Source organism: Cyprinus carpio, chromosome A7 (assembly GCF_018340385.1).
Source record: "Cyprinus carpio isolate SPL01 chromosome A7, ASM1834038v1, whole genome shotgun sequence".
Classification (NCBI taxonomy): Eukaryota; Metazoa; Chordata; class Actinopteri; order Cypriniformes; family Cyprinidae; genus Cyprinus; species Cyprinus carpio.
Window position 1 is genome coordinate 22,684,897 of NC_056578.1, and position 17,705 is coordinate 22,702,601.

The 17,705-nt window shown below is 37.8% G+C and overlaps 2 protein-coding genes across 2 annotated transcripts; one reads left to right on the forward strand and one right to left on the reverse strand.

The window, feature by feature from the left end:
• The first annotated feature begins 79 nt into the window (after window positions 1-79).
• On the forward strand, window positions 80-5,583 carry LOC109057709 (26S proteasome regulatory subunit 6A-B-like). The gene is made up of 11 exons (XM_042760399.1): window positions 80-192; window positions 705-785; window positions 882-1,007; window positions 1,128-1,232; window positions 2,451-2,513; window positions 2,625-2,762; window positions 2,831-2,974; window positions 3,967-4,212; window positions 4,297-4,442; window positions 4,816-4,897; window positions 5,239-5,583. Exons 1-11 carry the CDS (start codon window positions 151-153, stop codon window positions 5,347-5,349), a joined length of 1,284 nt encoding a protein of 427 aa, XP_042616333.1. The 5' UTR covers window positions 80-150; the 3' UTR covers window positions 5,350-5,583.
• Window positions 5,584-11,822: 6,239 nt separating this feature from the next.
• Window positions 11,823-14,561, reverse strand: LOC109091782 (CD59 glycoprotein-like). Its single transcript, XM_019105569.2, has 4 exons — window positions 14,491-14,561; window positions 13,040-13,120; window positions 12,830-12,931; window positions 11,823-12,700 (listed from the first exon to the last, which is right to left on the reverse strand). Exons 2-4 carry the CDS (start codon window positions 13,092-13,094, stop codon window positions 12,501-12,503), a joined length of 357 nt encoding a protein of 118 aa, XP_018961114.1. The 5' UTR covers window positions 13,095-13,120; window positions 14,491-14,561; the 3' UTR covers window positions 11,823-12,500.
• Between the last annotated feature and the right edge of the window lie 3,144 nt (window positions 14,562-17,705).

Consider the following 17,705-nt stretch of genomic DNA (forward strand, 5'->3'; position numbering starts at 1 on the left):
ACATATACTGTTAAGTTATTGGAGGGTTTGTTTGTTGTTGTTTCTCACTTACGTCTGGCACTCTACACTCCTGTCCAATTGGTGGCGCTAAAGCACCACGAGCAGAAACATCTACAAGAAGAAGAAAACGAGCCGAATCAACACTTCAAGATGTCGTCGCTGAATGACAGATCAGTTTGGGATGAAGTGGAGGTCTGTTTTATGTTTTTTTTTTTGGGGTTCTGTACTGTTTGCCCAAACTGGTATATATTGTACACATGTGCAGAAATCTGTATTAGGAGAGACGTGTTTGAATGATGTTTCAGCTCCGGCTTTGGGTCTGATGGCCTTCTGATGGAAGAGCGCAGCATGACACAGTGAAATTCACTTTGCTTCATTCAGTCTTTATCCGTGTGTTCATTCACCCATACGATCACATGTTAGATAATGACAGAACAACTCCAAATCTTAATTCGGTTCAATTTCTAAAAGGTCGAAATTGCTTTGATACAAGTATCTTACGTGTGCCTGTGGCTTGCTAGGATAACGTTAGCATTGTGAGCTAATGGTGATCAATAAACTGAAGCTTAATTTTAACCAGGAGATGATGTATGAGTATTGCTACTCATTTTAAATCTAGTGTATCAGACCTATATGAGTTTAAAGGCTGGAGGACTTGAAACAGAAGGAATATTCAAACATGAATCCTCTGTTATATCTTATAGGATGGCATCGGCGAAGAAGTCCTTAAGATGTCCACTGAGGAGATTGTTCAGAGGACTCGTCTTTTGGACAGTGAGATTAAGGTAACCTCCATGCTGTGATTCACATCTAGTGTGCTGATGATTGTTTTCGGTGTCGTCTTGCAGCTCTGTGCCTCATTGTGATGTTTGTGATTTCAGATCATGAAGAGTGAGGTTCTGCGTGTCACTCATGAGCTGCAAGCCATGAAGGACAAGATCAAGGAGAACACAGAGAAAATCAAAGTGAACAAGACTCTGCCCTACCTCGTCTCCAACGTCATAGAGGTAAAATATGTCCCCTTTATTTTAGACCTTTTATGTGGTGTGTCAGAATGGGACATAAGGACACTTTTTGGTCCACGTCAGTATGTGCATGGGATTTAAAGTTTGTGTGTTTGAATGGAACTGCTAGATGTAGATCCTAATGACCAAGAGGAGGATGGAGCCAATATTGATCTGGACTCGCAGAGGAAGGGCAAGTGTGCCGTCATCAAAACCTCCACGCGGCAGGTGAGCCGGTTTGTTATTTGAACAGCTTCAGCCGTAAATTTCCATCTTGCTTTCCTCTCCTTCATCACAAACATTTTCCTTTGTGTGTTAATACTGATTCATGTTTTGAATAGGTTTTAGTCAGTTTATCTTAGGGGCTAGCAATATGGAAAAAATATCATATAAGGATTCTTTTAAGAAAAATCACGATTCATGATTTTATCACAATTCTTTGTCATGTTGGTTGCACTAGTTTACAAGTTGTCTGAGCAGTACAGCCAAACTAGTTTCTCTATTTTTAAAAGCAAAGCCGTACAAATAAAAAAGAATGGCAGACATTCAGGCCAAAGTGGGCGAGGATAAATATGTTTGGTATTATTTTATTTTTATTAAAAAATAAGAACAAAGATTCACATTACAAATACACATTATATACAAATAAACAAACAGTGCCTTATTTTTCAGGTACATTAGGTGTATTTAGCAGTAGCATTCAATAAATTAAATGAACAGATATAAAAATAAAGTGCTTTTCACTGTATAAATTATACATGGATTCTTATTAAAGCAACTGTATTAAAGTTCTTCAGTCAAGAGCAGTTAGGAATTTTTCTCTTTTTGTTATTTTATTAACATTAAAGAGAGAGTTCACCCAAACATGAAATTTCTTTTATCATTTTCTCACTCTCAAGTAGTTTTAAACCTGACTTCTGATGAACATAAAAGTTATTCTGAAAAATGTGGGTAACCAAATAGTTGCTGGTCCCCAGTGACCTGGTTACCCACATTCTTCAAACTTCTTTTGTGTTCAGCACAAGAGAGAAATTAATACAGGTTTGTGACAACATGAGAGAGAGTAAATAATGATAATTTTTGGGTGAACTGTCCCGTTAATGAGAAGCAGTAGCATGTTTCGTACTATTAGTCTGCTGTCACTTTTAGACCTGCATGCATCTAATATACAGGCAAGCATCCACTTTTTTTTTTTCTCAGTCTCAACTGTTTACATTCACTTTAGACATAAGTAACTGTGTTTATATGTAAACCTTGTGTGTTTTTGACAGTGTTAGCAGCACTATCAGATGCGAAAGATAACTTAGTCAGAAATCAGGCATTGTTTGGCAGGCTTTTTAGTGTGCACACGCTTCAGGCACGCAAATGAAATGGCTTTAAAGCACATGCAAATAATATACTTTATCTTAATGGTTTTTAGTGTATGACATATTACTATAATTGCAGACCTATTTCCTGCCTGTGATTGGTTTGGTGGATGCTGAGAAACTGAAACCTGGTGATCTTGTGGTACGTGAGAATTAATTTCTCCTGACGGACTAGTTCAAGATATTTACAACCTTAAATAATGTTGTATTTTTCCTAGAAACATGTTAAATTTGCTTCTGCACCTTTTCACAGGGTGTGAATAAAGACTCTTATCTGATTTTGGAGACTCTACCCACTGAGTATGACTCTAGAGTTAAGGCGATGGAAGTGGATGAGAGGCCTACAGAGCAGTACAGTGACATTGGTGGCCTTGACAAACAGATTCAAGAGGTAATGAAGGAGATCAGTGACAAAACATTAGTTGATTTATTTTTTTACTAATTGCTTCTTTTTTGCAGCTGGTGGAGGCAGTTGTTCTGCCCATGAACCACAAAGAGAAGTTTGAGAATCTGGGGATCCAACCACCAAAGGGAGTTCTGATGTACGGACCACCAGGCACAGGAAAGACCCTGCTGGCCAGAGCCTGTGCAGCCCAAACAAAGGTGCAGAGTCTCGGAGCAAAAGAGAGCCATCAGTGCTAGGGATGAATGATTTGGGGTTGAAATTTTATTGATTTTTTCCTGATAAAATTATGATTGCTATCGCTTACTGTTGTATCAGTAACAGTATTACTATTTCTTAATTTTCTTTATTTTCAAATGTTAAAAAAATCTAACTTATTTTGATGCAAAACTGCAGGGACCATTAAAGCTTTTTCATTGGTTTACAACAGCCGATTTATAAGCACTTCTAACTACAAGTATTGTTTGGTGCATGTTGCGTTCCCTAATGCAGGTTAAAAGCGACCCAAACTCAGAGCAGGTGCTGCTCCACATGAAATCCATCTCTGCATTTACTGCAGACCGAGCCTCATATATCACTGTTCAGTGTTTGTTAGGTTTCAGACATTAGTTCTAGTAAAGGATTCATAGTTGGTAAAAATACAACATTTTTGGAAGTGGGAGTAATAATGAAAAAAATAATTGTTCTTAATAAAAACTATAATCATTTGTTTAAAAATTACCCTGATAAAATGGAGTTCCAAGGTATAAATATATGGTCATCAACTAAAAAAATACCAGTTTTTATACCTAAAAAAAAAGTTTACATAGGCAATTTTAACAAGGACCTATATGGCAAATTAAATTAAGCTGAACTAATTATCTGCAGCACATACATGTTTGTTACATAATGTGGTTAGAAAATAAATTAGTGTGAAGTGTATTCCCAAAAACTGGTGCTGTTAGGTTTGGAAAAATAAATAAAAATAATAATAATTAGAAGTAACTTTGTGAAATTTTCAAGGGACATGTGCTCCAGTAATGATCAAACTCTTAAAAAAAGCCTTTATTATGATGAGTAATTAAATTGGTCTTTGATTTATAGTGTGCCCTTTTGGGGGTGCAAACAATTGAGATTGACACCCCTGCACAACAGTTTTTGTGTTGATGCATCAAACTTTACCTTAAGTTATTCTTTTACTGTCTTTTCTCAGGCAACATTTTTGAAGTTGGCAGGCCCTCAGCTGGTGCAGATGTTTATTGGTGATGGTGCCAAACTGGTACGTGATGCATTTGCTCTCGCCAAGGAGAAAGCTCCCTCCATCATCTTCATTGATGAGCTGGACGCTATCGGCACCAAGCGCTTTGACAGTGAGAAGGCCGGAGACAGAGAGGTGCAGAGGACCATGCTGGAGCTGCTCAATCAGTTAGACGGCTTCCAGCCCAACATGCAAGTGAAGGTACACACTTGAACCCATATGCAACTCTGTCATAATCATGGACCTGTCAGCCTCAAGTTGAGTTATTTTTATGTGACCCCCAAGGTGATTGCTGCCACTAACAGGGTGGATATCCTTGACCCGGCTCTGCTGCGTTCAGGTCGTCTGGATCGTAAGATTGAGTTCCCCATGCCCAACGAGGAGGCTCGTGCTCGCATTATGCAGATCCACTCACGCAAGATGAACGTCTGGTATGGAACATTTGTTCTTTTGTGTCTTAGTTGGTCTTGGCTGTTGTTATTAGTGAATATATATTTTACTGTTAGGTTGGGCATTTGCTTTTAAATGGTTGTTTTTGCACATCCACTGATGAGACAGTTGCAGTGGTAGAGCACGCAGTTATTGTAGACAAGACATGAAGTAAATGACACAAAACAAGAGCTTTCAGAGCATATATAATGTTTTATTGGATTGCATGGCAGTCATTTGTCTGTTCTATCTGTAAAACTAAAGTACAACTGCCAAGCAAATTTGAATTATAATTCTCTTAAACAAAAATTAGCATTATGTTCTCCTCCATAATTTATTTCATGACGGTGTCTTTAACTTCTTTGTGTGCTGTAGTCCTGATGTGAACTATGAAGAATTGGCACGCTGTACCGATGACTTCAATGGAGCTCAGTGTAAAGCAGTTTGTGTTGAAGCTGTAAGTATGCAGTCTTTTTTTTTTTTTTTTTTGAGGTGGTATTAAAAATGTGGTTTAGTCCCTGGACTTGGATGTCATTTGTGTGACAAGTTTGATTCCAAAAAGGGGAGGCGCATGTGTACTAAAAAGTACTTCACTCATTCATGTGCTTTAATGCAAGATACAGCATGTCTGATGATACCTGGCAAAAAGAGATTTTTGTTTGCAAAACAGAATCAGAGTCAAAATTACACCCTTTAATGCACCACTTAAATACTTGTGTTTTTTCTTATGGAAGTTGTCATTGTGCCTTATTGTTATTGCATGTTACCTAAAATTGTATTGTTCGCTTTTATGTTTAGGGTATGATTGCTCTGCGCCGTGGGGCCACTGAGCTTAACCATGAGGACTACATGGAGGGCATTCTGGAGGTGCAGGCAAAGAAGAAAGCCAATCTGCAGTACTATGCTTAACCCAGTGGAGGACTGTATGTGTGTGCATGTGTGTGAGTGTGAAAGTGGTCCAACAGCAGAATCAGGTAAACCTGTGCTACTGGGATCCAGTACTGTTCTGAGTAATTACCTGGTTCTGATGGAGACGGATCAACTGAAATCAGACTGGACTGCCTCACGGTGATGACTTATGGAATATTTCTCAATTAACCTCTGTTTGTCTTTCAGTTCATTAAAACACAAACCTTTTTTCCATTTATTTGTGTGTTTACTATGAAGGTGTCAAGTGTTGTTTCTTTATATCTTCGCTGTTTTTCCTGTTTTATTAATAGTGATGGGAAAACCGTCAGTGAATAATCCTAGTTTTGTAATCAAGCTCTCCCATTAGTGTAATTTCTGCACCACAAGTGTAAAATGTAATTGCAAAAGTGACTGTCTACAAATGCTCCCAATCTGCCATTACTCACATAGTTAGTCCCGCCCCAAATTCATACCACTGGTTTTGCCGGTGGTATTGTGTCAGGCTGGTAGAGATCCTCAGACAAACAGCAATGTTCGATAGTGCTGAAATGTTTAAACCTTTCACAGGAATCAATTTACATTGCTGGGTTTGAAGAAAGTATTTCAACTTTTTTTTTTCTAGTTTTATTTTATGCTTGTACATTTATAAATACAAAAATACATACTTGCTTATACTGAAAGTCACCGATATGGCTGAACAGGCTCTTAAAATTTTATATGTAAAAATGTTTGCACAGAAGGGCTAATATCATACTTAAGCTGTTCATAATTCAACAACATACCACTGTGCAGTTTGAATTGCATCATAATTTTGGGAAGTGTTGCTGTATTTAATCTAAAACTTGAAAGATCCTCTTTACTTTTCAGGCATAATGTCATGGGAAAACCTTCACTGGATCCTGTCTGTTTATCAGTTCCCACACTGGCATATTGTTTTTTTGAGGGGGTGAAGTTCATGCTAAATTTCAGATGAATGGAAAGAATAATTAGATTCTCACAGTCCTCTTTAAGAATTTTCCACAGAAACAGTTCAGCTCTCTCACTGAGACTGTTTGCCAAATAAATCTCTCTTTATTTCTCTTTGTTACTAACTGTCACTTCATGTGTCCCAGATGGTACTGGTAAACTTTTGTGGTGTTCATTGTCAGTGTAACTGCTCACCTGACACAGAACTTGGCCAAAGGGCCAGTGGTAGCCCAGCGCTGTGTACGCTGCCCACAACGGCAGGGTCATGACAAAGGCCAGGTCAGCCAATGCTAGACTGGCTATTAAAGACTCTGTTACTGTATGAGAAGATGTAGAGGAGGGGCAAGGAGATGGATCGGGGGTTTGGGAAGATTTGGAACTTCTTCCAGTCCTCCCACCGCCTCTCGCTCGGTGGTCCATGTACACCCATAGCACCAAGCTGTTACCCAGGGAGCCCACGACAAACACTAGGAGGTACACGCTCGGAATCAGCACCCAGGTTGCAGACCATTCTCTGTTATCACATGAGTGAAAGGGAAGGGCAGAGACCCGGACATCTGAGAGCCACACACTTGCACCTAGTGCAGAAAGCAAGTGGATAACATGAGCAGCAAAGAGAACGGAGTTTCTTTTTAAGGGCTTGAGAGGGGAAGAATGGTTTGAAAAAGAAATGCTTCTTTATAAATTGATGAGGGTAGCACTTGTCTTTCCCCGGGATTCTTGTTTGTTCTGTTTTTAGATGTTTCCCACAAATTAGTTGAAAGAGTCAGTGACTTCCTTCCTCCTCAATCCTATTCAATTTCTGTGGGATGTCACTTACAGACAAAAGAAGAAAAAAAAAGGTTATTGGAAGCTGTGAATTAAAAAACAGATGAGAAAGACCTTCTCATATAATTTCTGGTTGTCACATACATTCTCAACCCATAAATTGGCAGCTTATACATTGCCTGGCCAAAAAAAGATTAGAATATGGCCATGGGATACTTCTTCCAATGTGGTTGTTTAACAAATAAAAAGCTACACACTGTATCAGATGGGTCTTAAAAACTTTTGCCAAACATATAACATGTCAGAAGCATAATCAGTGCAATAACGATTCAATCACTCCTAAGTATTTGCTTATTTAAACACAAACAGGGATTTTGTATTTTTATTTTACTCAGGCAGAGTATGTTATACTTGGACATAACTAATCCATGTCAATAAATACAGGAACGTTCAAAAAATCTTGCATCTCATTCTTTTTTTTTTCTTTTACTAATCTAGTGATGTACATACTACATGTATAGGAATAACAGTAATAAAATCTATCCCACAAAAGCAATGCTTCTCTATCACACCTGAGGTGGACATACAATGTGAAACAAAGCATCTCATACCTGTTTTTCTTAGGAGTTAACCTCTGCTTCTGTTAATAAATGTGCCCAGTTCCCTCTTCTGTGATTAGTCTGTTTTCAGATTATCTTTTTAAAAAGAAGGACATAAGTTATTCTGTATCCATGGTTTTCTCTCTCTCAGCGTCTTCCCCAGAATCAAATGTTTTTTTCATGTCTCACCTACTGAGAAGTGTCTGCTCTTTAAAGACCTCTCTTCTTTGTGTCCATTCCCTTTTCTGTTCAGCCCTCTTCTCTCATAGGACCAAACTGTAGCAGTTTTGTGAGATCTCCAAATAGTCCTCCTGCTTTTTAACAGACTGAGTAAACTCAGAACACCTCAGGCTTAAAAGATGCTTTATATACACCACAATGTTTTTCACCTTAGCAAACAGCATACCTCTGGCCAACAACACTACCACTACATACACAACGTTGTATTAGCAAAGTATGCATTCTCACAACTAATGGGCTATCTAACACATTGGGAGATCAGGAAATCAGAGACATTATATGTGTGGCCCAATGTTGAACTGACTGTGTTCACTGAATCACACTGGAGGGAGATTTCATACCAAGAAAAGTGAGAGTTAGACCTGTACATTTGCATACATTTCTATATCAGCACATGCCTGAAGAGTGTCAAACATCTTTACGTAAAAAAATAAATAAATAAAATACCCAGGATTGGGAATTATTTTTATAAATTAATCACCATAAATCTACATTTCTGAAGTTCTAAAGTAAAAAATTATCATCAATTTCATGCTGCTTAATTCAAAGAATACAATGAGGAACTTGCTATACTTTATAGTTTTCTGTTAAGTCTTATTTCTGACTGCTTCTTCCAAAATTGGTCTGGACAAGAGACTTACAAAAAACTTTCATATGGTGGCTTGCAAAAAATAAACAATAAACATGCCATATCAAACATGGCAAATTTAATGTAAAATATGATGTTAATATCTTTGGAAACATATCTTAGATTATAATAGATTATTCCAGAAATAATTAGTCTCAAATAAACTCATGCACATTTATGTGAACTGTTCACCTGCCTGTTTAACTAATAAATTCAATGTGTTGGTTCTGTTTGAGCATTCTGAGTCTTGTGTTGTTTAAACACTTCCGAAACTCAGGGGTTCCCTATTGTGGGCTTTGTGTGTTTTTGCATGTTGACACAGAGAATGAGAAAGGGAAAGTCTTTTGTCTTGAAGAAAATCTTGACAGAGTCAACAGTACAGCTATTTCTGATGCAATGCAATGACACACTGCAAATATTTAAAAATGCAGCTGTGTAACTTTTGTTTTCTCAAACTAATAGTAATGAATATGTGCAGAGGACAATAGTCAGTAGATGAGATGCTCACAGAAACTATTATTAGCAGTGGTAGAAGCAGATGAAATTTCCTGTTTGCATCTCCATTCGAACTAGTCGAGACCAATTACTCAATAAAATAAAAAAAAACATTGAGCCAGTGGGAGGCCCACCCTAAAGATTTTATCCCGTGACAGCCCTGGCTACTGCATAGCTTATGTAGAATATACACTTCACACTATCTCCTCAATGCCAGAGAGACGTTCATCGATTTTTCTCTCTTGTTCTTAATTGATCTCAGCTGTACAAATAGTGAGGGTCTATAAAAAGGTCATATATATGACATGAGTTAAACACACTCTGTTCCAAAAGCACTGGGTCAAAATATAAATTGTCTATCATTGTACAGAAGGACCAGGACACCCTAGGCCTTTGTGATCATTTCGTCTGACCTCCGGCCGTATGTCACTCAGGTAAAGAGAGGGGCGGAGCTGTCAACTGATCACCACCTAGTGGTGAGTTGGATCCGATGGCGGGGGATGAAGCTGGACAGACTCGGCGGACCCAAATGTATTGTGAGGGTCTGTTGGGAACCTTTGGCTGAGCCCCCTGTCAGAGAGATTTTCAACTCCCACCTCCGGCAGAGTTTCGACCAGATTCCGAGGGAGGCTGGAGACATTGAGTCCGAGTGGACCGTGTTATCCACCTCCATCGTCAACACGGCCACTCGGAGCTGTGGCCGTAGGGTCTCCTGTGCCTGTCGAGGCAGCAATCCCCAAATCCGGTGGTGGACACCGGAAGTAAGGGATGCCGTCAAGCTGAAGAAGGAGTCCTACCAGGCCTGCCCTTACGAAAAAGAAGTTTATTCAAGTGTGCTATTAGTATACTTCTTTTAAACTAAAAATAGGAAAGTATGCTTTTAGTTTACTTTTTATGTACTTCTCAGAAATGGGCTTTATGTACTCCTCAGAAATATACTTAAAATGACATTTAAGTATACTTGACTTATACTTACAAAAAAGTCTAAATATACTTGAACTTTACTTAAGTATACTTAATAAAATAAACTTGAAGTATACTACTTTTTGGTAAGGGTGGCTGGCTTGTGGGGCTCCTGAGGCAGCTGACAGGTACCGGCAGGCCAAGCGGGCTGCAGCCGGGGTGGTTGTGGAGGCAAAAACTTGGGTCTGGGAGGAGTAAAGACTATCGTTGGCCTCAAAGAGATTCTGGCAAACCGTACGGTGCCTCAGAAGGGGGAAGCAGTGCCCTGCCAACACTGTTTACAGTGGAGGTGGGCAGCTGTTGACCTCAACTGGGGATTTCGTCGGACAGTGGAAGGAATACTTTGAGGATCTCCTCAACTCCACCAACATGTCATCCATTGAGGAAGCAGAAGCCGAGGGCTTGGAGGTGGACCAACCAATCCACATGTGCTTTGTGGATTTGGAGAAGGCATTTGACCATGTCCCTCGCGGCATCCTGTGGGGGGCGCTCCGGGAGTATGGGGTCCGGGGCCCTCTGTTAAGGGCTGCCCGGTCCCTGTACGACCGGAGCAGGAGCTTGGTTCACATTGCCGGCAGTAAGTCAGACTTGTTCCCGGTACATGTTGGACTCCGGCAGGGCTGCCCTTTACCATCGGCCCTGTTCAGTATTTTTATGGACAGGATTTCTAGACACAGCCATGGGCCGGAGGGTGTCCGGTTTGGGGACAACATGATTTCGTCTCTGCTTTTTTCAAGATGATGTTGTCATGTTGGTTTCATCAGGCCAGGACCTTCAGCGTGCGCTGGGATGGTTTGCAGCCGAGTGTGAAGCAGATGGGATGAGAATCAGCACCTCCAAGTCCGAGGCCATGGTTCTCAGACGGAAAAGGGTGGTTTGTCCCCTTCTGGTTGGTGGAGAGCTCCTTCCTCAAGTGGAGGAGTTCAAGTACCTTTGGGTCTTGTTCACGAGTGAGGGAAGGATGAAGCGGGAGATTGACAGGCGGATAGGTGCAGCTTCTGCAGTGATGCGGTCGATGTACCGGTCTGTCCTGGTAAAGAAGGAGTTGAGCTGCAAGGCGAAGCTCTCTATTTACCGGTCGATCTACATTCCTACTCTAACCTATGGTCATGAGCTGTGGGTCATGACAGAAAGGACAAGATCCCGGATACAGGTGGCCGAAATGAGCTTTCTCCGTAGGGTGGCTGGGCACTCCCTTAGAGATAGTGTTCTTAAAATTTGATCTAAATTTATTGAAAATTCAAAATGGAAATATTTGAAATTGCAGCATATTCTATGAGATGAATCTAGAGCTTGATAAAATCTCTTAAGACATATATATATTTTTTTATATTTTCAATTTTAATAAAGGTATGAGACAAAATTCTTTTGAATATTTATTTTCTTGCAAGAAAATTTCAATAGTCATACAGTCAAGTTGAGTGCAACCAAGAGGAAACACCCCAACTCAACTTTTATACCTTCATCAAATGCGGATGTTTTGATCTCATCCAATCATAATGCATATTCAACATATATGTCCATTTAAAGTGTCCAACTATGTCCTCCAGATGCATTTCTAAGAAGCCAGGATGACTAAGAGGCTAAAATAACATTTCCTCTCTCAAACTTGTCTTGCATACACACACACACACACACACACATTTAAAAGATTTCCTGTTAACTCTCAGCTCATTAAAAGCTCAAGCATACTGAAGCAAACTGAAGCACTCAGAGACAGTCTAAAGAACACTCTTTAGTACAGTGAAGCAAATAATACTAATAATAATATAAATATTTCAGATAGAAATAAAATTTCCTCCACACAAATAAAATGCTATATAAAGGTTACCAATATATTTTTATTCTTTATAGCACTGCAGGTTATAAGAAGCAATGAGATGCATGATACAGATGCACTGTAAATATTTAACAGAATTCTCAAACTCTCAATTTGCATAAAACCGCATGATCTTTTTATTGGTCACAAAGGTTCAGTAAGTTTCGCTGGCTATAGTGGTAACAAGAAGCTAATCAGTACACTGAAAAGACTACATGTCTACATATTGCACACAATGTTTTTCAAAAGATTTTAAGTTTTAAAAGAGACATTCGTAAACAAGGCAGAGGAAAAGCAGGCATAAACAGTTTTTATGAAAATGACTATAATATAACACATAACCCTTTGAACATGTCAGCATCAGAACCCTCACAACCCACCAATTTTCTGGGTAACAGGTTTAGCCCCGAAAGAGTACATATAGCCTACACAAAGCAAAACTGAATACAATACATTATAATCAGATGGTTTCCCTTTCACTATTAAGTACAAAACTAAAAAATACAAGCTTTAGCAGTGAGCACACACCGTTTTAACATACAGTTGAGATTTAAGCTGTGAATTCTTCTTTGACCAATTAACTCAAGATATAGAAGATCTCTGCATTCTCACTGCATGATACCACTACCAGCTTTACAAGGAACAATGCAGAAGCGCTTGTGTTTGTGACGTTTTAGAGCACACCCCACCAGAAGAGTGCTAGTGAGAGCAGTATTCCCACCACAGAGCGGCTGGACACGGACACAGGTGCTGTGTTACACAGGTCAGTGGCACAGCAGGAGAACTTGAAGCTGGAAATTTTGGGAAACTTCTGGGCGAGTGTGCTGTACTCACACTCAGAGTACTTTATACACTGCCTGTATGTGTCACCACCTAGAAAAAAAAGGGAGAACAGAGAGATATGTCATGCAAAGTCAAAGGGTCATGGGAATGGTTGGGCCATTTTGACAATTTGTTAGAATACAGAAAGACACTATTATCTAAGAGTGAGTGAGCTGTCACCTCTCTCGTAGATGGTCACGCAGGCATCATCATAGTAGCAGTCTCGAATTTTAGAGCATGTGCCCGTGTAGTCCCTACAATTGTAACATTTAATGGCAGAGCCTTGAAAGACACAGAGACAGAGATCAAATTTTCGCAAGAATAGTAATGCAAAATATAACAAAAACATATCTTATGCATGGTGAAAACAGGATCATTGACAATACATACCAAGCTCCACCAGAGCCAGAACGAACACCACACACACTCCAACAGAAGCTTTCATAATGCCTTCAGATTACCAGTCTAATCCTGACAAAGAGAAAGACAGGAATCTGAGAAATGTATAATTTGGATTTGTCTGAATGTGACAGCATATGCTCATTCTAAATTTAGATTTAAAAGTCAAATTCATCCTAAATTTCTTTTATAAACTTGTACACTGGTCTCGAACCCTCACATTCAGAATGGTATTAGATCCTATGGAAATAAAGGTGATCAGTGGTAATGTTTAGACTTGTTAAAGGTTAATGCATAAACACCATGCCTGTAGTTGCTTCAGTCATTCACTTTCTTCTGGGGAACATATATGAAGATATTTTGAGAAATGTCTGTTTGGTGTTTGGTGAGTCAACCATCCCCACAACGGGGTTGGTTACCATTATTCTTCAAAATATAACTTTTTGTGTGTTCCACAGAAGTGACAAAGTCATACAGGTTTAGAACAACATGATGATGAGCAGATGATGACAATTTTGACATTTTTGTTTTTAAAGATTACTAACATAATCATAATAGAAGAATTGTGGGTCATCTAAGGAGTACATAGTTTTGGCCAATGATCTGGCCTGTATTATAGCTACTACTATTATTACTGCATCTACCACCAAAACTATTATTGTTATTTGCTTGTTGTTATTTTGTTTTAGACATTACTGAATCTATTCTGCTGTATTATTTGTCTTTTGAACTTCATACAGAATTCAAAAATTCTGAACATGTCATGCCTTTTCTCAACATCCTATGGCAACTCATCTTGAATCACATATATACAATACATATAATAATAATATTATATATAACATATAAATAATATTATAATAATAATAATTATATAACTATATAACATATAAATAACATATAAATAACATGTATTTATGGTATAACACTTGCCACATTATGAAAAGAAAAAAAAAAAAACCTTGTCCTGAGAACACAGTTCGACCTTTTAGTTAAAGCTGTACTTTACTCTGAAATGTAACTTTGCTCTAAATGCATGCCAGTGTTTTATTGTTTAACCAACAATTTCATTATAATTTTAATTTGAATAGGATTCACAAAATATTTTTGGAAAAAAAGTGTTTGGAGGGTCAACCAACTAAAAAACAATAATTTTTTTGACCCAGCCGACAGCTTGTCTCCATTTTATTAAATTAAGCATTGATTGATTGATTTTCAGAATCTATAGTATTTGTAAAACAGAAACCAATAGACTACCTTAAATCAAATGTCACACATTTTATAATAATTTGCTACTATGATCTCAGAAAAAAGTTAATATGTTTAATGCTTTATAGTTTTTTAAAAGTTGTAAAAATGCAATCTAAATCAGCCTGGTTCACAAGCGAAGAATATACTAAGCAGTATCCCATAATCTATCAGTTACTTTTCTGTAGCCTTACCCCAATGTGAAGAAGGAATCCAACCACAGACACATCCAGACCAATCTGAAAACTGAAGAGATTGAGCCACTCACACTTTCTTAAACACGCCCACGATGCTCTTCAATGATTCTTTTGTATTTTTAATTGTATACCATTCTACTGTCCTAAAATATTTTAATGTAATACAATGCACAGCATAAATGAGTACACCCCTCTGAATAAACATAAAATATGTATTTTCTTAATGATCACTAATATAATTCATGGAAAGATGGCAAAATTGAAACATATTAAACATATACTTAATAAAAACAACAAAATGTATGCCAATATTTTCTGTAAGATAAGTAAATCCAATTTTGTTTAAATGAAGGATTGCAAATGAGTATACCCTAGATTTAATTCAGCAAAATAATGTATAATATTCTAGTACTTAGTATGTCCTCCAGAACTTGAAGTATACTGCTCTGACCCTTCTTGGCACTGAGTGTACAAGTTCATGACAAATTTTCACATCTGTGCTGTTTAACTCCTGGATGACCTCCATAAATGCTCTGGTCTTAAGGGGGAGTGTTTCTCAGCTCAAATCCCCCACAGCTGCTCAAGAGCGTTAAGACTGAGTGAAATAAGGATTTTCACCTCAGGAGAATGAATATCTTTATTGTCATGTAACCAAAAAAAAAATGCAGGAAATGAAAAGAGGGTGGCATTTTCAGTTTCAGGTTTTAGTATTACATCACACAGTGTTGTGTGAATGCATGACAGCATTGATAAAACACAACTCCCTCACACCTTCAGCACTCATAGATCCCTATAGAAGAGCTTTACTACCACTGAATGTCACTGTGGGAACCAGGCACTTCTCTCTGTACTCCTCCTCTAGCAACACCAGAATATTTTGGATGCTTTTGGATCCGAAATGATTGACTTGGTCTCTTGAGACCAGAGTATGGATTCCAAGAAATCTGTATTTTGTAAATACGAGCCCTGGTAGAGGTTAAATGAGTTTATTTTGCTTTGGCTACAGTAGGTGATTCTAGTGGTGACAGCAGGCATGCATGTCACTTCTGGAGGCTGCGTCATACTCTGTGAGATAAAGTGTCACTCTTTTCATAGCTCTTGCCGGCTCTGAGACACTTGCATGTTATTTCTCCTGCTCTTTTTCTAGCAAAAATTCACTCATCACTAAATGAAAACTAAAGTGAAGACCTGATTATTTCAGGAGCCTTGTCACAAGTCCATTGCTTTTGAATGTCGGTGCTACTTCTGCTATATTTTTACACTTAAAATAATAATTTGGTATTCCTCTTGTACCATTCTCCTCTTTAATGCTAAGAAATAAGTCACCTGGACGTTCTCTCCCAAGTGGCTCCACTGATGCCGGCATTAAGTCTGTATGATTATGAGTATGATTCAGTGGGCTATATAACACTTTTAATTTCCAGGAAATTACTTGTCTTTAAAAGTTTTGGTTCAATATACTTCAAAAATAGCCTTAAACCTATACACTTTTTTATTTAGAAACTTTCAGAAGGGTGTACTCATTTTTGCAACACAAAAATGTATCACTTTAATAAGAACATCTTATTTTGCTGAATAATTTTGGCATTCTTCTTTGGTAATTGATCAAGCAGGCTTGTTGGAACATTGTATCTCCAAAGAACCCTAACATGTCTTCTGAGTAAAGAGTAATTGCTGAATTTAAGTTTTAGAGGAGGTGTACTCATTTATGCTGTGCACTGTATATTATCAGGTGTTGCGGTGATTTTAATTTAAGAAATAAAAAAGAAGAAATAATATCGCTATAACAATTCATCACTATAAGAACTGATTAATCACAAGTAATGTATGAACAGTCTCCCTGAAACAGAGTTATTCTATAGTATAATAATTGATAGTTTAGCATTGTGATTTCTGTAACTGTTGAAATCCAGCATTATTCTGGTTTTAGGAATGAACCTCCTATGAGAGAACCTTCTCTATAATCTTTCTTCAATATCCTGTGGTTGAAAGCCGAATATTAAAGTTTTATTAGTGAAAATCCCACCGTTCCACATACAGTACATCTACAATGTTTATATTCTTACTTGCATAAACAAGACACAAAGTCTCTAGGCATAAAGGGCCATTAAACATACATTGGTGTGCAATGCATTGTGATTTGAAGTCATCTGCCCTGAAAAGCCTACATGTCTGATGTATTTGCCCTAGTGTGGGCACTTGAAGGAATTGAAGAAATCTAAGATACGTTACAAAAATTTAGCATTTTCTCTCTTTTAGAATAGTTGAAATTAATGAGTAAAGAGATGGGAGGAGATGTGGGCCATAAAACAAAACAGCTTAACAAAGAAACATCAGTCTGACTACAACAAGGCCTCTTCTACATGTTGCCATGACAACTGACACTATCCGGGTGGGATAGGTTTAGGGTTTGGGTCAGAGTGACAAAAATGACTATGTTTTGTGTTGTGAGAACAATAGATGTATTCAGAGATATTCCAGAGCGTAAGACAATAGCGCTGAGACTGGCTGGTGAAAAATAGATCAATGGCCTCTTTGTGCTTCCATAGTAGAAAGCATCCTGATCACAATGGTTATGTAAACAAATAATGTGATTGTGAAACATGGTATTGATACACCACTACCTTTTTATTTACTCCAAATAAAAAAATATTAATAAATAAAAAAACCTAACACATACAAAATAAAAAAAGGAGTAATTAAGTAATCGGAGAAGTACAATAGGGCTAAACAGAGAACATAATAGCAAACTGATTTTACAAAGATGATAACATAATATTCAAACCATGAATATCAAAATTATACATATCTCTAGGCAAGATTAGCTCACATTGCCGTTAGGAAGGAAAGGGGAAGAAAATAGCAAAGAAATTCATAAGTCTGTCTAGATTTCATTCTGAAAAACTGAACTGTACAAAGACATTTTCTGATCATTTACTTCTTGCACAGGGTTTCAAGGAGATAAATGTGGAAAGTCACAATAATTCCATAAACTTCTCATAAAATTATCTTTTGTTATTCACACCAGTCTGTGTACCCTCCAACCCTTAAGATAATCAGAGCTAAAAAGTACACCAATGTGTCCTGGCTGACCTTCTGTTTACCCTTACTAAAAAGTAGTATACTTCAAGTTTATTTTATTAAGTATACTTAAGTAAAGTTCAAGTATATTTAGACTTTTTCTAAGTATAAGTCAAGTATACTTAAATTTC

Coding starts and splice junctions, on each gene's coding strand:
- LOC109091782 (XM_019105569.2), bottom strand. CDS start 13,094: ATGAAAGCTTCTGTTGGAGTGTGTGTGGTGTTCGTTCTGGCTCTGGTG. Junction 12,932..13,039: donor TCTGGCTCTGGTGGAGCTTG/GTATGTATTGTC, acceptor GTGTCTTTCAAG/GCTCTGCCATTAAATGTTAC. Junction 12,701..12,829: donor CGTGACCATCTACGAGAGAG/GTGACAGCTCAC, acceptor TTTTTTTTCTAG/GTGGTGACACATACAGGCAG.
- LOC109057709 (XM_042760399.1), top strand. CDS start 151: ATGTCGTCGCTGAATGACAGATCAGTTTGGGATGAAGTGGAG. Junction 1,008..1,127: donor TCGTCTCCAACGTCATAGAG/GTAAAATATGTC, acceptor GTTTGAATGGAA/CTGCTAGATGTAGATCCTAA. Junction 2,763..2,830: donor TTGACAAACAGATTCAAGAG/GTAATGAAGGAG, acceptor TCTTTTTTGCAG/CTGGTGGAGGCAGTTGTTCT.